Source organism: Polyodon spathula, chromosome 13 (assembly GCF_017654505.1).
Source record: "Polyodon spathula isolate WHYD16114869_AA chromosome 13, ASM1765450v1, whole genome shotgun sequence".
Lineage (NCBI taxonomy): Eukaryota > Metazoa > Chordata > Actinopteri > Acipenseriformes > Polyodontidae > Polyodon > Polyodon spathula.
The window spans coordinates 15,526,828-15,547,920 of NC_054546.1; the positions used below are offsets into that span (position 1 = coordinate 15,526,828).

At 34.4% G+C, this 21,093-nt stretch overlaps 1 protein-coding gene across 1 annotated transcript; it reads right to left on the reverse strand.

The window, feature by feature from the left end:
• Positions 1 to 12,945: 12,945 nt before the first annotated feature.
• On the reverse strand, positions 12,946 to 17,858 carry LOC121325213 (hematopoietically-expressed homeobox protein hhex-like). Its single transcript, XM_041267583.1, has 4 exons — positions 17,304 to 17,858; positions 14,757 to 14,935; positions 14,376 to 14,426; positions 12,946 to 13,721 (listed from the first exon to the last, which is right to left on the reverse strand). The coding sequence occupies exons 1-4, from the start codon at positions 17,665 to 17,667 to the stop codon at positions 13,500 to 13,502; spliced, it is 816 nt and encodes a 271-aa protein (XP_041123517.1). The 5' UTR covers positions 17,668 to 17,858; the 3' UTR covers positions 12,946 to 13,499.
• Between the last annotated feature and the right edge of the window lie 3,235 nt (positions 17,859 to 21,093).

Consider the following 21,093-nt stretch of genomic DNA (forward strand, 5'->3'; position numbering starts at 1 on the left):
AAGTCTTAAAAATAATTGGAACGAGGTTCAATCTGTTTTAAAGACACTTTTAAAGATGTTACTGTAGTAATGATTAGCAAATGAGATTAGGTTTTATTTAGTTTTATTACATTTTTTCAGTTTATAAATAGGTTATATATTTGGTTACAATTAACACAAAATGAACAAAATGAATGTGTCTTTAAGAGTTCATGACTCCCGTTTTCCCCATACTGGCATTACACTAGCACTTGCATTCTTGTTGGAAGGCTGAACACAAACTGACTCTTAGCTATGACTCCTGAATAGTGTTAGAAAGGGGAACAGTGTGGTTGTTTCTGTTTTGTATAGTTCTCTATTGTTGTTTCAGCATAGATAATTATTTAGCAAGCTGACTAGCTAATGCACTGTTACAATCATACTGAACTACTTATGCAAGGACTCCTGAACCATGGATTTCTGAAGTGAGGTGGTTTTAGAAATGATAACAAAAAAATGCCTTCTCTGCAACCATGGCTACCATGAGGAAATAAATGGAAGACATTTTTTAACCACTTTTTTTTTTTTTTATAACTTTTTTTAAAAACAAATTTATATATAAAAACCCCAGCAACTATATTTTTTTAAAGCAAGAGGGATACTTTATTTTCTCAAAATGCCACAGAATTTCATGGCATTTCCATCAAAGAAAAAATCTTGGAATCTGCCATATGGAATTCACCTGAAATTGCTGGTATTGTTCAGTGTATAATGTTTGCAGGAAATAAGTGTTCACAAGTATTGTAGTCCTGACTGTTTGTATTTTAGAATGACAGACACTAGCCAAGTATGTGCAAGGTTTAATGTGCAAGGTATGCCCCTTGCTACAGCTAAACAAAACTGGGAGCTGGAATAAGGATTCATGTGAACCAACATGGTTAAAATATATAGAATAATGTCATTGACATTCACACAGGAATCACATTGCATTTCAAGAACTGAATATAATTGTAAGAAATACAACAGCAAATTACCTGCCCATTGCATAGTATTGCTTTCTTTTTTCCCCCCAAAACTCTTCAGTGAATGCAAGTAAAACATTCCTGAAATCCTCTGAAGAGAGTTTCCTTGCATTTACATCTTTGTTATTTCAGTCTTCAAAGGAAGCAAAACAAATTAGCAGGCATTGTTCAGACCCTCTAGCTCTCCCGATAATATTATTTGTGGAAACCTACATGTAAGAATAACTTCCTCAGTGAAAAAGTGGCTTTTGGAAGCACATATTCTTGTGAACAGAAAATAATGCATTCTCTACTGTACATTTTCACAATCTGGACACCTGAATGACGACTTTGCACACTGCTGGTAAATTCCCTTCTTGGCTTCCGGAAACAGGAAAAAAATGAAATGATTCACATACATGGAATGTTCTTGTTTCAACTTTATCGAACAATAAAAATGTATTAAAAACAGGATATGTTAATCCTGCTAAATTGTTCCTTGTTTGACCTTATATTCTTATGATCTTATATTCTATTTACATGCATTCTTTGAAAGTACTGTGTGCATGACAGTTTAATTTAACATCACCTTTATAACACACAACCCTTGAAAAATATAATGCTTCTAAAACTACAATAAGGCATGTTGCTACCAAAGAATGAAAAAAAAGGTTTTAAAAGAGTTTGCTGTTTGCATTTTCCTTTTGAGATTTATGTTCCCAGTATTTTGAATTTTGTTTTTAAAAAATCCTTAGAAAAGCAATCACAAAACCAAATAGCAAAAAATAAACTAAAATAAACTAAAATAAATGGGGTCAATGTTGCTAACTCTACTAAAACATTTTTAAAGGACAAAATCAACATGATTTACAAAACTCCTGCTGAAATATCTTCCCAATTAATTCAAATGAAATCTCACAATAAAAGAAAACCTAATTTTTGACATGTCTACATTTGCTTAACATTTATTTTGCCTTGTATTGTACACACACTTTATAACCAGCCCTTACTTGTTTAACTCGGATACTTACTTCCAGGAGTGAAAATAAAGTGCATTACTCATTTGATGAAATATTTACTTTAACAATTTTTAGAGTGTACACTTTTTAGCTTTATGGTTTGAATCAACACTCAACATTTGCCTCTCTTACAGTTATTAGAGCAGAGCCTCTTGGAAAGCCATTATTGTACATCAAACTAGCAGGTGGCATTTTGTTTGTTTAACCTTTGGGTCAGTGCTTTTAGACTCCTGACTTAAAGGGGCAGTGTCAACCTCCACTAGGCCTTAACTTGGCTAAAATAAAAGGGGAAGCTTTGTGAATGGCTTACAATAATGCTCCCCCCATTTATTGGCAAATGTCCCATCAGTATCTTGTATAGCCTTCACATCCAATGTTTTCACTGACCTCCATGTTTTCATTCTATCTGGCTTCTTTGTCCCCACAGCAAGCTTGATGCACTTGCTACTTGTAGCAAGACCCTGTGCCTCCCTCCCATAGACCACAATGCAAAACAGTATTGGACCCATCATCGTCATAGGTGTAGTAAGCAGCGATAGTCTAGTCTCTGCAGAAGAGGCTTGTTGACAACATTTCAAGCCTGCTGTCACAAATAATGGTTATGAAGATAGTATTATTATTTGACAGTGGGGTGTATTGAATTGATCTGTATAGTGTCAGATCGTCATACCATCTCTACTAAAATCGTTCAGTTTTCTATGACAACCAACACAGTGCAAGTCCGTTTCTTCAGTGTCTTTCTTCCAAAGCTCTTTTCAATGTTTTTTTTTCTTTTGATTTGACATCTGTAAAGATCTGCCATGGTGAAGTAAATAGACCCCAGTGTCTTTTAAATTCATGAAAGTGGGTGTTAGTCTCAAATTAAATTTTAACTCAGGCTTTTAAATAAAAAATATTTTTTTTAAATCACTTTAAAATACAAGTATATTAACAAAATGATATGATAAGGAAAATAACTTTGGAGTAAGGAGCTCCATCCTCTAAGTGCTAAGTGCGGTAAGTGCATGTCGTAAATATGAGTTTACACAGGTAATGTACCTGTATTGTAAAGTGCCTTTTAAATTAACAAAAAGATACATATTGAAAACATATTGCAATATATAATCTATACCATTGTATTTGAACCATCTGAAAATCCTGGATTAAAATATAGAAAATCACAAGAATTCACCACAAGAATGGGCACCCAGAGCTAATGTTTTGAGTGCTAATAAAAGGTTTAATCTGTAAATGATCATTCCAGTACTTCATTTTCTAATGTGCTCAATATCCATATAGTTATAAGGATATTAAACTAAAACAGAAACTCGTTGTTTAAATACTATCATGATAAAAATGCCATTCTAATTATACTCTGGTAGGACTATAACATATTAAATGTAGCTTTATGACATAGTTCGGGAGACGCTGTAGAAGGCACTCACCTGCTCTTCTCTCTTTCTCTTTCTCAGCCAGCTATCCCAAAACCATGCTGTTCTGTCCTTTCTGATCATATTCGACCGGGAAAGGAAGCGGCCGCATTTTCCGAATATCCGTTTCCGGGTGGGGATGACTCAGCAGATCTGTCTTCCCAGCTGCTCACAATAGCTGGCACTGTGCTTGTCTCACCGGTTTCTGGGCGGGGTTTTGCACAGGGCTGAGGATCCCCTCTGGCTGTACCAACTGTCAATCTCTCTCTCTTCCCTATTTAAGCTGTGCACTATTTCCTGCTCTTGTCTTTTGTTTTGTGTTGGGCCTTCTCCCTCCTCCGCTTCTTCTTCCTTCACTGCATTATCCGCACAGGGCTTCCTCTGGAAAGAAGTGAGTCTCACTCCCCCGGCCGGGCCTGGCTTCGCCGCTCAGGTTCCTCGTAGGTCAGAGGGGACCCCCGGCCACACCTGTTCTTTCACAGCTCGTGCGCTTTAGCCTCAGCGACGCTCTTATCTATACGCCTTTCTCCTAACTCTCTCCCCTTTTCCTCCAGGTCGCACGGGCATCCAGCGGGTGCCTGGCCCTCAGTTTGGGGCTCACATCTGATGGAGGTCAGTTCTATGGACGAAACCTGTCTATCCATGTCATCCCCTACTCTCCACAACGGCTCAAGTAGCTAGCTGACCTCCAAGCAGTAGGGGACCTGTCCTGCTGTTCGACTTTGTCAGTAACATTCTGTCGCCCAAGTCCCACAAGCACTCCATTCCCCTTCAGCCTTTGCAGGTGTCCCGTGAAAATAAAAAAAAAAATATATATATATATATATATATATATATATATATATATATATATATATATATATGTGACCGGGTGGTTAAAAGCAAGTGTTTTTTTATATATCGGCCAAATGCAGGACTATCCCTTTAAGGCACCGAGTTAAAAGAGAGTACATCAGAACAGTTTCAGCAGAGCGTGAATATCTCTGGATGGAGAAAGAGCTGTGTTGAAGCACCTTTTGCGCGAATTTTCTGGGAAACCTGAAAAGAGAAATAGCGGGGGTGTATACTTTCACATAATAAAGAGGCCGCCACCACCCTCTTGCTCTGTATAAGATTGTTCACCTATCTTTAAAACAAAACCCTATTTCTATCTTTACCTGCTCTATTCATTTGTACCCTTCCCTTGTGTTACCTCTCTCTAAAATCCTTCTTTCTTACTAATTTTGGTGAATAAACCGAGACCCTGAAAAGAACCCCAGACCCTGTGTGTTTTTAACAGACTGTTTCTTGTTCATTTGGAGGAGACCTGTCCTGCTGTTTGACTTTGTCAGTAACATTCTGTCACCCAAGTCCCACAAGCACTCCATTCCCCTTCACCCTTTGCAGGTGTCCCGTGAATGTAATATATATATATATATATATATATATATATATATATATATATATATATATATATATATATATATATACTATATATATACTGGTCCACCAATTTTCGTTCACAAAAAAAATATATAGCCGGTTTACGTCCTGATAGGGAAATATATATATATATATATATATATATATATATATATATATATATATATATATATATATATCAGTATAATTGAAAACCTTGAATCATCATACAAGATGTAGGCTTCCAACTTTCCTTATTATTAAGCAAACTTCACAAGAAGGAGAATATTTACACTAGCAGCAGAAATCAATAGCCACCCTAACAACACCACCATCAATCATAAAAGACTAGCTGATGGCTGGTAATCAATAAGCTTTTAACTAGCAAATTGGAACACTTTGCCTAAGTAACCTATAGTCGGTATATTATTACCACATACAGTTAACTAAGTTTATGAATAATGAGATAATAGTTTAAGTCTGAAATGGTTAGCAGGGGTTTTCTAAGTCATATTTCATTTTTTTTTTTTTTTTTTTTATTCCATTGGTATATTAATCAGCTTTCAAAAGACAAAAGGGAATATTAAAATTGAAATGTTCAGAAAGCAGGAGGAAAGGCCAGTTCGAAATGTTTTCTGCTCTTCTTGTGTTCTTCTGTCTAGGTGGACTCTGCCTTGCGCGGGACTGTTTAATTCTGTTTGAGGTGTTATGTTAAAGCAGTATGCTATCATAGAGCTGATGGTACAACTATGGGGGCCCCATTGATTCCTGAGGGTAGGCAGTATTCACAAAAGACTGTGATAGGGGCCATATCCAATAAATGTGCTAAGTGTTTATGTAATGAACAGAAAGATACAGAAGTCAGAGGACTAGTCTTTATGGATGTGACCCTGGCAGCCCCTTCCAGTCAGCAATATAATCCCTAACCCAACATTATTGCCCCAACATTGTCCAGCTGAAACCCCACAACTCTGGAACTCGTGGTTTTTGTCACGGTTGAGAATCTGTCACGGTTTGTTGTCATACTGAACCCAGTATATAATAATGTGGGACAGGCTTCATTTTAGGGGAACGTTTTTAGTTTATTATCTCTTTATCACCGACTTTAACAAATATTAACAAATGATCTTCGTATTTTTAAAAGGCACTTTTTAAAGATGTTACTGTAGTCATTTTTTAAAGAATGAGATTAGGCTTTACTTTTTACGAATTACTTTTGTATTCTTTTATTTTATTATTTTATAAATTTGGTACAACATTGAAACTAACTTTTAACACAAAAAGCAAGATTTATTAACATGTTACTAAACTAATTGTTTATAGTTAATAAACGGAAAAGTGCCCTTTAGAACAAAGCCGGCAAAATGTTTTTTTTTTTTTTTGTTTGTTTGTTTGTTTTGTGTTAGAAATTAAACAAAATACATTCAAAATAACGATTGGTCTGGTCATTAAAAAAGTAGACAATGATTAACATCCAAGGACAATATTTTTCTAAGTGTTTTTATTTTATTGTATTTATTTATTTTTAATCTCAAATATTTGCAGCAAAGGACATGTTTTTTCCCCCTGTAAAGCTATTATCTGAAGAATCTATCCCTCACTTAATGAAGATAAATTCTTGACGTCTTTATTACTTTCTGGAATTGGCTGCAAAAACGAGGCCATTAAAACACAACCCGCTTTTCTTCCCGGGCTGTATATGCCCAGGAAACTTGAATAATAAAACTGAGGAACATGGGTGCATGGCTTCCCGTGGAACAAATAATATAAACATAGCAGTTTCGTTGCGATTAATCAAAACGATCGTGATGGACGTTAGTTAATATGTTGTTATAATCGAACTGAGGAATTTACCTGCAGCGGTTGTTGACCTTGAATAAACTGGCACCATTATCTTTTGTTAGGCTGATAAATTAGTAGGAGTGTTTGTCTTGATAGAGATCTGTACCTGTTTCTAAAACTTCTGTCATGAGCCAAACTCCTAAACAACTGACGTGTGGCACATGGACAAGTCCATTATCCAGTAGAACGAGTCGCTATAAACCTACAGCTCACGGCAATGCACTACCTACTTTGTTTATCAATTTAAAAGAACGCCATATCTATTATCCGCTGAACAATTACTTTTGAAAAGATGACAAACTGATACGCAGATTGCGTAAACTGTTTAGTTTTGCATTAAAACCTATATCCAGCTTTAGAGAGAGAATGTCCAGTGATTAGACGGATTAAAGCACGAGGTTGTTTCATGCTCGGCCGCTCATCCCGAACTAATGTCCACAGGGCAGGTTTTTAATTGACATCACAAATGTATCAACAAACACTTAAGCGTGAAATTGACCGAATCACATTTTGTGTGCCTTTTCTTTTGTCTGCATTAGTGATGGGTGATAATAATGTTAGGGGCCTGAAATAGATATAGTCAGGTGCTGAATGAAAAGTGGTTTCCTGCCGCTGGCGTTAAATATAATAAAAGTATTAACTAATGATTGATAAAATACGTTTATTTATCTATTTATTTATTTATTTTATTTTATTTTATTTTATTTTATTTTTTGCTACATATGCTTGGAACAGGTACTATTTTATGACATCAAAATCAAACTTCTTTATCGATGAAAAATAAAAAATATATATTTTTTGCAAAACTGACAACATATTTATTCTGCACTGTCAGAAAATAGAACATTGCATGTTAATCGGGTTTTCCAAATATATTAACATTGGAGTAAAGCGTTAACCCTCAACTTTGTAATTTCTAAATATTAAATTGCATACAGCTGTTGGATCTTATGAAAATTCAACACTGTGGCAATGTCACTGTCATCCCATTGATTTACATTGATATACTGGCTAATTCAATGACTAGCCAAGAGGCTTTGAAATAATCCTGCATGCAGGGTTATAGCACTTTAATTCATTGGTCCCTTGCTTTACAGAACTCCTAGTGATTTTATTATGAATCCTTAGATTTAATATTGAAAATGAACCAAAGTTTGAAGCAAGGTGAAAGTCATCATTATTAATCATCTTCAACAGGGCTGTCACAGCTGTCGTAGATATATAATTTAAAACTATGGATATTCAAACTAAGAGGTATATATTTCTTTTTTTTTTCATTAAAACAAGATCACTTGCTTGCACTAAATGACAATCATTTGAATTACTTAGCAAGCGAGACCATTTGTGTCAATTATGGTTCGAACCCTTGTATCATCATTGCTTATTGTTTAAATACATGCAAATACAATACATAATATGAGCAAGTAATGCTCATAGCTAAATGGTGTTTTAGTGGTTTTAAGGAACTTAAATGAGATCCGATAATTGACAAGTGGAGCAAAAAAACCCTTTAGCTTCAATTAAACAATCAACAGCCTCCTTACATTAGCACTGTGATCTAACACTGAGCTCCTCCATGCAATCGGGTCAATATTTGATTAGGAGTTGTCACAGAAACCACTTCCTCTGTGCACCTAGGCAAGCTTCAGGGAATCATTTCTAAATCATTGATTCAATTAGTCCTGTGTGATTTTCAAGCAGTGGAAATGCTACAATAATGCAGATTCCATAGGCAGCTAAGGAAAAAGTAAGCCCCTGTTTTAGTGTGCATTCTGTTTTAGTATTTGCTTTGCAATTAGACTCAATGCACATTGAGATATGGTATTTTAAAAGTATTCAGCCACCACTTTAAATGATTATAGGATTTTCTACTTGAGTTGCCAATTTAGATAATTCTATATAAAAAAAAAAGTACCTGGGCAAACAGAGACCAAATGAACAGCACATGTTGTCATGAATAGTTCTGTGGAAATGCCCTGCCATTGTATCAATTAATCAGTAATCTGATCAACAGTTCCTCTATTAATCAAAATATGACATTTATGATATTTCTGGTGGCATGAAGGATGATTTCTTTAAAAACTATAAAGGAAAAAACCCATTTGAGTACCATCAATGCATTGCTTCCTAAGCAGGTTGTAAGGCAAATAAAATAGTTCTTGGTCAGTATTACAATTAGTATTGTGACTTCTGCATAGATAACTATTTGTCATGCTTACTTATTAGCAAATATTTGTGGGTATTTCTGGGAGGTTGGGAAACATATCAGCGTTGCACAAACTTCAAAGCCCAATTTTTCACCTATCATCTTCAGTACACAGCACAACACCAATATGTTTCCCCAGCTCACTTTCTCACAACCTATTCTAAAGAGTCTTTTCAGAAAATCTTTTTCTTTTGCTGGAATAGTAAACATACCTAATAATAAGAGATGCATACAATTAAATTATCGATATATGTGACTAATGGGTGTAAACAAATATCAAACTATGTGATGAAATAGAAATTTCAGCTGAACATCTGTATCTGTGAAAATGCAGTCATTTAATATCACTCTCGATACTGTAACCACCTACTCTAGGTCCTTCTTGCTTAATACTCTGAGTCATTACACAATAGAAAAATCAAACCCCCATTATTAGTTTTAGAAGTGTTCTGGATATCGTAGGCCATTGAACTGAATGACTGAAAATACTAGTGCATGAAATAAAAGATTAATCACACACTGGCATGCCTAAATCATTACAGGTCCCCCAATCATTAACATTTTTTTTTTGCTCACAAAAACTCTTCAGTGTTTGCCTTTCTGCTAAATGATAACCTTTTTCAAGTTGAATCTCCTGATAATAGAGTCAAAGACAAGCACAGAATTGTGTGGTAAAGGTCATATACATGCTGATCTGACAGGAAATAACCCGCTTGCAAGCAATCAAAGATGCTGGGCTTCCAAGTTTTTTTTGTTTTGTTTTGTTTTGTTTTGTTTTTTGTAGGAAGCTGTTAGCCTGCAAAGCATATTTTTATGTAGTTTGGCAATGAGACATGTGTATCTGTCTTTCTTTGAGATATAAATAAAATAACCTGATATTTCAATTCTCTGCTGAATGGCTATCATCCATTTTTAAGGGCAGTATGTTTTCAATTGTCAGATTTCACTTCCCACTTACACTTACAATCCTCAACTGAAGTTCTCAATGTTAGGCTATTATAAACTGATCAGTGTCTATTGGTTAGTCTAGAAACTATGGGCTACATTAACAAAGCTATTTACTCCAGTACAGTTAGAAAGTTGCTTTTTAATTATTATTTTTAAAATCAGAGGCTTGTCCTCGCTACAACACAACACAGGCCATAGTTAATACTTTGTGCAAGCATGCAAACACAGAGTTTAATTAGGAATCATTTTTTATATGTAAAAGACATTAGGTTTGTAAGATTTTTTTTATTTTATTTCAGTATTGGCAATCCTGTGTATATTACGATATTGTGTTCTTTCTTTCAGCCCTCTGCAAGTTAATTTTGATCGTACTGCTGTTTAACTATCAACTGGAGATTGGCCAGGGTGTCCCCAGAAACTTATGGAAACATAAATATTTAAGATATGAAGAGGGGCTTTCGTTGTTGTGATGAGAGACAGGGCTTGTCAATTGTGATGTGGATGTGAAAAATCTATCCGGAATTTCTTTCTTTGTATTAAATGGCTTGTATCAGAGTCTGTATCATATGGAAATGGCATCATAGATTAGCTATATTAGTTAATAAAACTGATTTTATGTTTTGTTGAAAGATGCAAGCTGATGTTCACCCCCATTCAATAATAGAAAGCTGTGGCAACTGCCCTGACTTGTGGGGTGAATGTGTGTGTGTGTGTGTGTGTGTGTGTGTGTGTGTGTGTGTGTGTGTGTGTGTGTGTGTGTGTGTGTGAGTGTGTAATAATATAATTATTAATATTTATTGAAATTAAGTATATTAAAAAATAAATAGGTACATTGAAAGAAACTTTTTACGAAGAAATAATTTTGTTTTATCAACACACAACACAATACTTTTGAGAACAAGAAACTGTATTTTAAAAATTACTAATTAAAAAAAAAATGTGACAGAACGCACACAAATATTTCTACTAAAACTATTTGAGGATTCCAAATGGAAAGCTCGGGCCAAGAAATGAGATGAGAATGTGTTTTGGAAGTGCAAAGTGCATATTTACTTCTATCCACTGTAATAAAGAAACCAATGTTTTTAGTGGAATTTTCTCCGAATTGAGCCAATTATTAATGGCAATCCTTGAGTAATTTGGCTCACTGTCAGGCAGGACTGTAAAGATCAATGTGTTGCGTGATATGCAATTACAATATATACTACACGGCATACACCGATTTTAACTATAACTTTGTTTATGTGTGGTCACCTTTTTGCATCTTAAAAATAAAGATCGACATACTATTGTTATAGTGTGTGTCAAAACGTTTTGCTTTCTAGTCCAGCGCACGGAAGGCTTGAATTTGGTTAGATGACACAGTGCCCAGTCTATATCTTTTTAAATTTTAGAGAATTAAACTACAGTACAATTGTTGCGGAGGACACTTTTTTTTATCAAAATAATGGTGTCTGTTTAGGCCTATATAATTATCATATATTTTATAGAATTTCCCTATTAAAATCCATCAATTAAAATTAAACAAACTACCGAAACTAAAAGTTTAAAAAAAGCATGTTTATTGTGTTTCGATTTGATGATTGACACTTCACATTCAAAACGTTATTATCAATTTACAATAGCCTTAAGTCCCCATTTTGTATATGTATCATAATGTTATGTTCTTCACTTATATGACCTTCCAATAAAAAATTACAAGTACCCAACTAAATGCATTTTTTTAAAAATGTGAATTAACCCACTTTGTGATCACATGCGACGTGGTGCAAATATTTTCATGAAATCTGACATCAAGAGTCTATTTGGGGGAAAAAAACTTGATATTTAGTCAGGGAGTATGGCAGAAAAACAATAAGAAGCAGGCTAAGAGCCTCTTGGTGTTCAATAATGCTCTAAGTGGCTGGAGAGCTGATTGTTTGCAGTTGAACCGGCGTTGTGCTAGATGAAAACTGTTTGTTAAACTTGTATTTGAAAAAGAAACTACAGGGGTCACTTGCTGTCTGTTTAATCCATGGAGAAATATTTTGATAACTTAGTTCTCCCCCATTATCCCTGTACAAGATAACTCTTGATAAACGAATGCCAGTATATAAAGCAACCTCATGTCCTTGAAAAAAATGGCCTCGATTAGTCTGCCACTGCCCCAGCTGCAAGTAAGATTAAGTACAGGAAGGTTATTTTATAATGAAAATGTTACTGCTTTTGTACGCGTTGTATAATATGGACTATATAAAACATGAAGCATTTTAAACACACGTTATTTTCTTTGCACTGTCATGTTTATTTTACTTACCTTTTCAAACTATCCAGTTCATTTAAAAAATGTAACCAGTACCTATATTTTCAAGCTATTACAATACACCTCGTTGTGGTTAACATCTGTTGCATAACATTTAAGTCTTAAACATTTGGTTTCATGGTGGAAAACCGTTTAAGCCGATTATGAAATAAACTGATTTACTCGCTGTTGTTTTTTGTTCAAGTTTTGCAATGAATACTGGATGTACCCCTCAAAAAACTATTTTAGAAAATAGGTTTATGATCAAAGTAATTTTCAAAAGCTATTTCGAATATAATTATTATGAACGAACGTTATATATATAATATTGTATATACTATCTATATTATAGATATATATATCATATATATATTATATATATAATAATATATATATATATATATATATATAATATATATATATATTAATATATATATAGATATATATATATATTATAGATATATATAATAGTTATATAATAAACAGCAAAACAGTAATTATAGTATTAGGTCTATATTTGGGTGAAAATTACAATACGAATGCTAATTTTAACTTTTTATGTAGGGTAATTTATTAATCAATATATTGTAATATTATACATTCTGAAGCGTTGTCATTAAGAAATATTTACAGAAATGAGTCCTTGTTGTATTATATTTTGATACACGGGCCAACAAGTGTGCATTATTTCTTTGGTAACAGGAAAAACGAATTGCTTATGTTACAGAACCCTCAAGAAACAAATAAACCTCCTGGGTTGTTTAATTGAAGCTTTTAAACATCTAACTTGTATTTATTTTGCAATATATTTGATAATGAACCCCATGTTGCATTGATAAATACATTGTAATGTATTATATAAAGGACATCAATTAGAACATTAAAACTATGCAGAGTTTATTAGAAACTCAAAAAGTATTTTCCATTGTTGTGTTGTGTATCATTTAACAAATAGTTATTTACAGCACTTCTGAGAAAATTTGACCTTAAAAAAACAAACAAAACCAAAACAAAACACACACATATAACAAAATAGGTATGCTTACATTAAAACACATTCAATTAAGTCATCCCTAGTAAAGAACGTTATAATGCATATCGTACAATATTTATTTCGGTGAAAAATGCTATAAAAAGACACTGTACTAAAACATATTCTTGAATTAAATAGATCTCATTGAACTTCTTTGTTGGTCATATGATATACTAATGTTATTGTGAGATCCCTCAAATATAAATACATATATACATCAACTACTTAGCCACGCACTTATCGTTGTATTACCTTTTTATATAGGGCCCTGTTTAAACGCTGGAAGGGGCTTACAGCTCTTCTTCCAGCGCGTAAATATAGCGCGTAAATCAATGCGAGAATTGGGCCCATAGTGCGATAGCTAAGTGGGTTTTAATTGCATGCAGTCTTTCATTGTACATTTAATGAAAATGCCTGTCGTCCTCAATGTCCACTTCTTGTTCCGAATCTTCTGAAATGTCGGATTCGATTTCCTCTTGAGATGCCGGCGATGATGAACAGTGGGATCTGCTAAGAGTTCTTTCTTTGTTTTTCTGTTCGGGATTCAAAGAGATGTCCTGCCTCTGATCGCAACGGCTTTCAGAATTCTCGCATTCTTCCTTTTTGGTTGCTTGAGGGTTTTCCTAATAATGAGTTAAAACTAAAAATTAGCTCAATGTGTACATTCATTTTTATTTACATATTTTGTTTGTCGTAATAATTATATCCACGTCGCTATATGTGTTATATTACTGAAATAATATATAAATACCTTATATGTATATTCTGTAACATGTATATTATTTCATATGTAGCTTGGTCAAAAACCAAGAAATCTGAAATACATTGCAGTCGCCTATATTACTATGTATTTTTCATATCGATATATAACTGGAAATTGTTTCATCAACGTGCAAGAAGGTGTGCAAGCGATATACTATATCCGAGTAAGCCGAACAGTGAACCAACAAGACTCGTTCGTTTAACGGTGTTCTTATCTGGCAGACATTAATTTGATTAAAAACATATGGGTTTACAATACAATTAGCGTTCAGGTTAATGTGCAGCGAGTGTGGCGCTCCAGAAATAATGCGACCCAACCGCTGCATTAGCAGCTTTTAGCATCAGTGCCGCCTGGATAGCTCATCCTGGATTCCAGCATGACTATTTGTTTTTTCAATCGAGGTGAAGAGGCTTACAGCCTTTCAAATTACTTTTGCACACAAACCGGAATACACGATGATGAAATGAAATGATGTTGAACGACTTTCCATAGGAACAGAACTATCTCTGAATACCTGCTTCAGGCGTCGCCATTTTGCTCTGCGATTCTGAAACCAAGTCTTTACCTAAAAAGAGCAAAAAAAAAAAAAAAAAAAAAAAAAAAGAAAGAAAAAAACAACAAAAAAAAACAAACAAAAAAACACAATTAATATATTATTCTGTTTCGTAATATAAAATAAGTAAGCGCCTACTTCTTCAGACATATTTTACACATGTCCATTAAAGATACATTTAGGTGACTAAGAATATGTTTTAGAGAGCTAATGTTTATAGAGAATTTATCTATCTATCTATCTATCTATCTATCTATCTATCTATCTATCTATCTATCTATCTATCTATATATGCTAGCAATACAATTGTTTAAATATAGCGCTAATGAAAGTTGCTTATACCTGTCTTTCGCTTAGCTGTAACATCTTTGCGAGTCTTTTTCGTTCAGGCGGTGAGAGATACTTCTGTGTCTCAAATTTCTTTTCCAGCTCAATAGTTTGATCGTTTGAAAATCGAACCTGCCCGCCCTTTCTTTTGTGCAGAGGCCTTTGAATAAAGGGAGTCCACAGAAGAGGCTTTCCTGTAGGGAATAACAAAAAGACAAAGTCAGAACACAGACAATAAATAACGCTTGAATTCCACAACCATCGCATATTACTTAATAGGTACAAACAATATGTTTTAGGTTGTGCACTGTATTATTGACCTGACGCATAATTTATTAAAACATTGTGTTTTAGTAAATGTATTTATATTCGTTTTAGCGCATCATTGTGTAAATATGCTGTACGGTTTTCACTTCTACAAGATAAACTCAAAAACCAAAACGTGAAACACTAACCATATTAATAGGTCTAGTGGAAACTTGTACAGTAAAGTTTACCACCGTCAGTCAATTATTTTAGGCACTTAACTCTGCTATCATAGACTTGGTTTAGGAAATAGTAAATCATTATTTATTTTTTTCACTCAAAACACATTCATTTCGTTTGAGGTTTGCAAAGAAAACCACTGAGAGACCCACTAAAGCTATGGCTACATTTCCGCCAATGTGTTTCCTGTTGGTCTATCTCGTAAGTGGCATTTGTTTCCTTCTGTTCCTTTAACGCAGTCATTCAAGGAAGCCGAGAGACAGCAAATAGACAGTTAAGCAAAAAAAAAAAAAAAAAAAAAAGAAAAGAAAAAAAAAGAAACTAAAAAAAAAAAGTAATGAGTCAGACTGAGATTTTCACCCATTCAAACTGTGCGTTATTTAAATTGTGCTCTGTAACATAAATTAAGCCTAAATGTATTATTATTATTATTATTATTATTATTATTATTATTATTATTAGTAGTAGTAGTAGTAGTAGTAGTAGGTGTAATTAGTGTTTATCTTGTACGGAACCCCTGATGTGCCGGAAAGGTTTGCAACAATAATGTTGTGCGTGTGTTATGGCTAACATTAAGAACGATAAGTGGTTTATCTTGTGGTATCGTACAGGGCCTATGCCACTTCCCCCATATAAGATGGAAAGTATGCACCGCCACAGAATTATATGTGAAGAAGAATTACCGCAAGCTAAATCCTATAATCTACAATTAACCATAAAACAGAAAATACAGGCAGTCTCTCCTTGATTACGAAAACAGTCGTGTGTGCCAATGTGAAGGCTAAGAAACAACTTTACTATCGCGACTTTCATTTCAGTGTATTAAGATGTATCTTTGCTTGCGTCAATCTGTGGTTAGTTTGCAGCTGAACGCCTTGAAAAATAGGAAGCAACTGGTTATTTTAGCTGCTGTAAAGTCACATCCCACACAGAGGAAATGAACAATATTAGAAGAACAGATCCCGGCTATCAGAAGTCGAGTGTTTCCTGAATATGTCTGTATTGAGGATGTCGATAAAATAATCAGCAGTGTGCACGACTCCCGGGGAAGAGCCTGCTTGAAGCAGCCAGGAAAACATTTAACAGCTTCTGAGACCAGATTTACTCCTATCGGGAACTCAAGGTTTCCTGTATGAACGGAAAGGGGTCAGCCTTTGTGAGCACAGACTGTTAGCCCTCCAGAGCAGCAAGCAGGGGGATTATAACAAATGGTTGACTATCACTGCTGAAAATCGCACTATTTAAACAGACATTTTCTGCTGGTCTTTAATTTATTTACCAATTAGGCTATCATACCAGAAAGTGAAATCAGGGCAGTAGTCTTTGGTGTTCTTAATAACGTCAAACAATACAAATAATAATAATAATAATAATAATAATAATAATAATAAATAATAATAATAATAATAATAATAATAATAATAATAATGCATTCATTATGAAGAGGCCTAGTAAAATCCATATACGATATTGCGATTTGGCAGATGTGGGCCAGACATACTACATATATAAAAAAAAAACGTTTATTGGACTTTATTGTAAGCTATTAAAAGCTTGATTTGCGCTTAAATTTGTTTTCTAGCTATGCACTGTGACCGTTTTTATTAATAGAAATGAGGGTTTAATGATGCATGAAACGCACCGTTTCAATCACTGAAGTCATTCTTATGTGATGTAAACTGCTAGTCAACAACTGAGCTATTATAGTATAGGCCTAGTAAAGAATTATACAAATTGCAATGAAATCCAAAATGAATTGTACAGTTGCGTTACTTGTGTGCGTGGTAGACTGCTTTTGTCCTTTTTAAAACATGCTGTGCAGATTGTGCAACAATGTATATATCCTATAGGCTACTATTGGTCAATTTAACAAGCAACTACAGTAACCGTTTGTAGATCTTTACAGTATTCTATATAGTTTAATAAAAGTTATTCACAGAAATTACAATAAGTGTATGTTTTGCACATATAGATGGACGTGATTTAAGACAACGCTGTACTGTTTTATTCTATGGGCAATTACATACTAGTTCAAGTTGTTACTTTCTGGTGAATTAAATCAAAAGTTACACTTACCAAGGGGATCATGTCTGATTAATGCCTGTGCGTAATCGCCCATTGTCCGGTGAAAAGGGTAGAATGAGCCGGCAAACGCGCCAGTGTTATAGGTAGCTGTCAACGATGCCGGGTGCGAAAACGCCGGGTGGATCGGGGTGGGTTCGTAAATTGGAGTCCTGTACGGTGAGACCAAACTGGTAAAGGAGGAATTTGCAGACGGCAGAGCTGGAGTCGGCATCAATGAAGTGGAGGTGGACGTCACATTTCTGCCCAGAATATCGTCAATATAAAACGGAGTTGGGTGCACCGGCTGAATTGGAGTCGGTGCGTAAAGAGGAACGCTGCCACTCATCGCCGAAGACGTAGGGTGTTGGTACTGCATGGTTATTATTTCTGAAGTCCGCTAAGCTTTAAGAAACAAATAAAAACGAATTCTAGATTCCTACTCTTCTCGGTGTAGTCATTCAGTTCCAGTTGTTCATGAAATATAGTTCTTCACTGCTAGGTGATCGAATCTTAAACGTAATATTCCTTCTCTCTCCACTGGGTACCATATATGCCTCGGCAGTTCTATCTCCCGTCTAGTAGATATTGGCAGTGGGAGGAGTTTGAAAAGTTTGTCAACTTCCTGCAGGTATAATTGTTCTGTGATTGGCTGCAACCTTGTGTACTTCAGAACAACTGGACAAACCCACTGAACAACCCCCCGCCGCTCTAATCAACATCGCCACTGATCACTTCAGAGAAAGGTGGGGCAGGTGGATGCAATCAAAAAGCGGGTCTTTAATGAGATAACGTTCAGCAATTATGTTGTTACAGACAGCTTTATGCAGGCTGGCTATACATACTGACATTTTAAACTATGGGCTTTTACTGTAAGTTTTAGCTCCATTCTACAAGAAACACGATTTTGTTAATATGAACTACTGTAAATTATACTTTATTTAAATATTAATCTTGCATGGTAACCCTTTACAGCCCTGTAACACCTATAAGTCTCCTTGGATAAGGGAGCCTGCCAAATAAATAAATAAATAAACAAATACATAGGCTAATAATAATAATAATAATAATAATAATAATAATAATAATAATAATAATAATAATAATAATACAGGTAGATGTCCTGAAATATGTCACATCTTCACAGGTAATTGGTTTGGTATTTGCATACACGCGTATTGAGACTATACCTATAGACTTTAAAAAGACAAGGGTTGTTCTTACTTTGTTACTGAATCGGGTGCTAATGCTTCAATGTGTATTATGATTATTATGTTTCAAAACCCAATCTGTACAGTGCGAATGCAGCAGGTATTTTTCGATTAGGCTATGCTTACATTTATTTTTGAGGGTTCTAGTTTAAACATTAAAATACATTTGCTGTTATTGAATAAGGGACTTTAACTCTCCTTGTGCTGTTTTCCATTTGAAAGGCTGGTTTCATGTAGCAAATAACCTATAACCATCAAAAGATAATGCGCCATGTAAATATATATGGGCGATTCTTTTCACAGTTGTAATAACCACCACCCATAACTGACTACATTGCATTCTGGTTAGCTTTACTTTGCTGAATATGCCTGATAGCCTACAGCAAAAATTGGATTTCGTTTTCAATTTTCATTTCCTGTATATATAGCCATGACTGTTTACCCAGTCAAATCAAGTTGGGTTAATCAGAGATTTTCAATAAACACAAAAACAAAAGCTGTAACGCTGAACGAAACTAGCTTCCCAAGCAGCGATAGACGTTTGGAATGAAATCAGTCAACTAACTCCGTTAGAGAATCAGTAGGTTGTATTTAGGATGCTTTCCAGTATCTTAAGTTGGCATAGCCCAAACAGATGTAATGTTAGATGACGTGCATGAAATTTTAATTAAGTAAATATTAGGCCTACCATAAATACGGTTTTATTTCCATGGTGTAATATAATAACAGTTATAGCAATATGAACACTTCAGCACAAATAATCGGATTAATTATAGCATCAAAGACATTTCTGTTTGCATTTAGATTAGCATTTGATCAGTAATATATTACAGTATTACAGCACTCCAGGAAAAAATGAAATAAGATACATTCAGTGTTAATGTTGGCTATGGAGTATATTGCCTTCAGCGCTGTGTTCTCCTTTGTTGGTTTTAAAAAGGAATGAAATGCTCAATTTTCTAAGCCCTATTCTGTTTTTTTTAATTTTTTTTTTATCAGTAACATTGATGTTTAAGCCTTGGTGAAATACAAATGTTACGGGATCAATAACATTGTATAATATCAGTTTATAGACTTTTACAGTATATGGACTTATTTAAAAACATTATTGTTGTTCAATACTGCAATTCTGTATGCGTTATGGAGACTGGGGTGCATGCGGTGCGTTGTACCGTACGCCACGCATGTTAGGTTGTATAATAACCAGTTTAATAGTGCTTTATCACAGCCCTAAATGGACTGGGGGGAAAATTAGGATGCGTTCAAGTTGTACATAGATATATATAGACTGTGGATAGATGTCTTGTAGTATATATATATATATAATTATATATATATATATATATATATATATATATATATATATATATATATATATATATATATATATATATATATATATTTAAATGTCCATCTCTAAAACAACCATTATGATATGCTTAGATGTATCTGTTGACATAGTTCACGTTCATATTTAAATACAGGTTGCCACATAGGGTTCAATTTTTAATTGAATTGAATGTCCGGAATTCCTATTGATTGAAAAAATTGATTTCAATCCTGTCATAATGTTTTTCAAATCAATACGACATTGTATAGATGGGCATTGTAAGTCGTTGTATGGTATTGAGGGGGAAAGCAGGTGTAACGCAATATTATTTGATGCGAAAGTTATTATCCAGTGTTAATTATAGTATTATATCTATTTATAACAGATAGCTGTTATAACTTATTATGCATAAGTATAAGGATTGTTATGTATAAGTAAACATTGTGTTAAATATGTTATTGTCGTATTAGGTGCTGTAGTCCTCATTCTGCCTGTGAATGATATAAATGTGTTTTACAGTCCATTGCCCTTGGTGCAAATGCAATCTTCAATAAAACATGTAAAACTTTTTAATTAGTACTTTCACTAGCACACTGTTACTCGTTTTAGAATGTAGTGGCGTTTTTTTTTCTATTCTATAATATAAGCATGCCACTTAACCCTTTGATGATCCCAGTAACACATTGTGTCAGTTGTCAGAGTGGCGCCGATTCTTCAACAGTGTTGACATTGGTGTTTAAAAGATGTTCTGTAGGTCTGTACAAGATAGCAGTAATCTTGAGGACTGGCAGAACAACTTTCCACATATACTTTACAAGTGGTCGTGGGCAAGTGCTGAAAACAGGTCTACTTTATCAGACATCGTGATCACTTCACAACCTGTTGTCTGCCCATGGACCAGACGTCACGTTGCACGAGATGGTGGTGGTAAGCTATCTTTAAGTCAACAATGTACCTTTTAGAGAAGTGCCCGGTGAATAGTGACACGCACTCAATTTGTTAGCAGCATGTTCGACTACATGTCCAGTACTTTATTTTCTATAATTGTAATGGCAATTGTCTTCTTGTCCTTTCTAGAATGCTTGAAATAAAGCAACTATAACCAAAATACTATAAGGTATAGTTGTGTAATAATGTTCTGTGACAACAAAGGTTTAAATTGTAAGTAACAGAAGGAGTTGTTTTAATATTCGTGGCAATGGGAAGCAATAACCACGTAATGTGTAATCTCCAACAAATCACAAGTCCTAGTAAACATCATGAG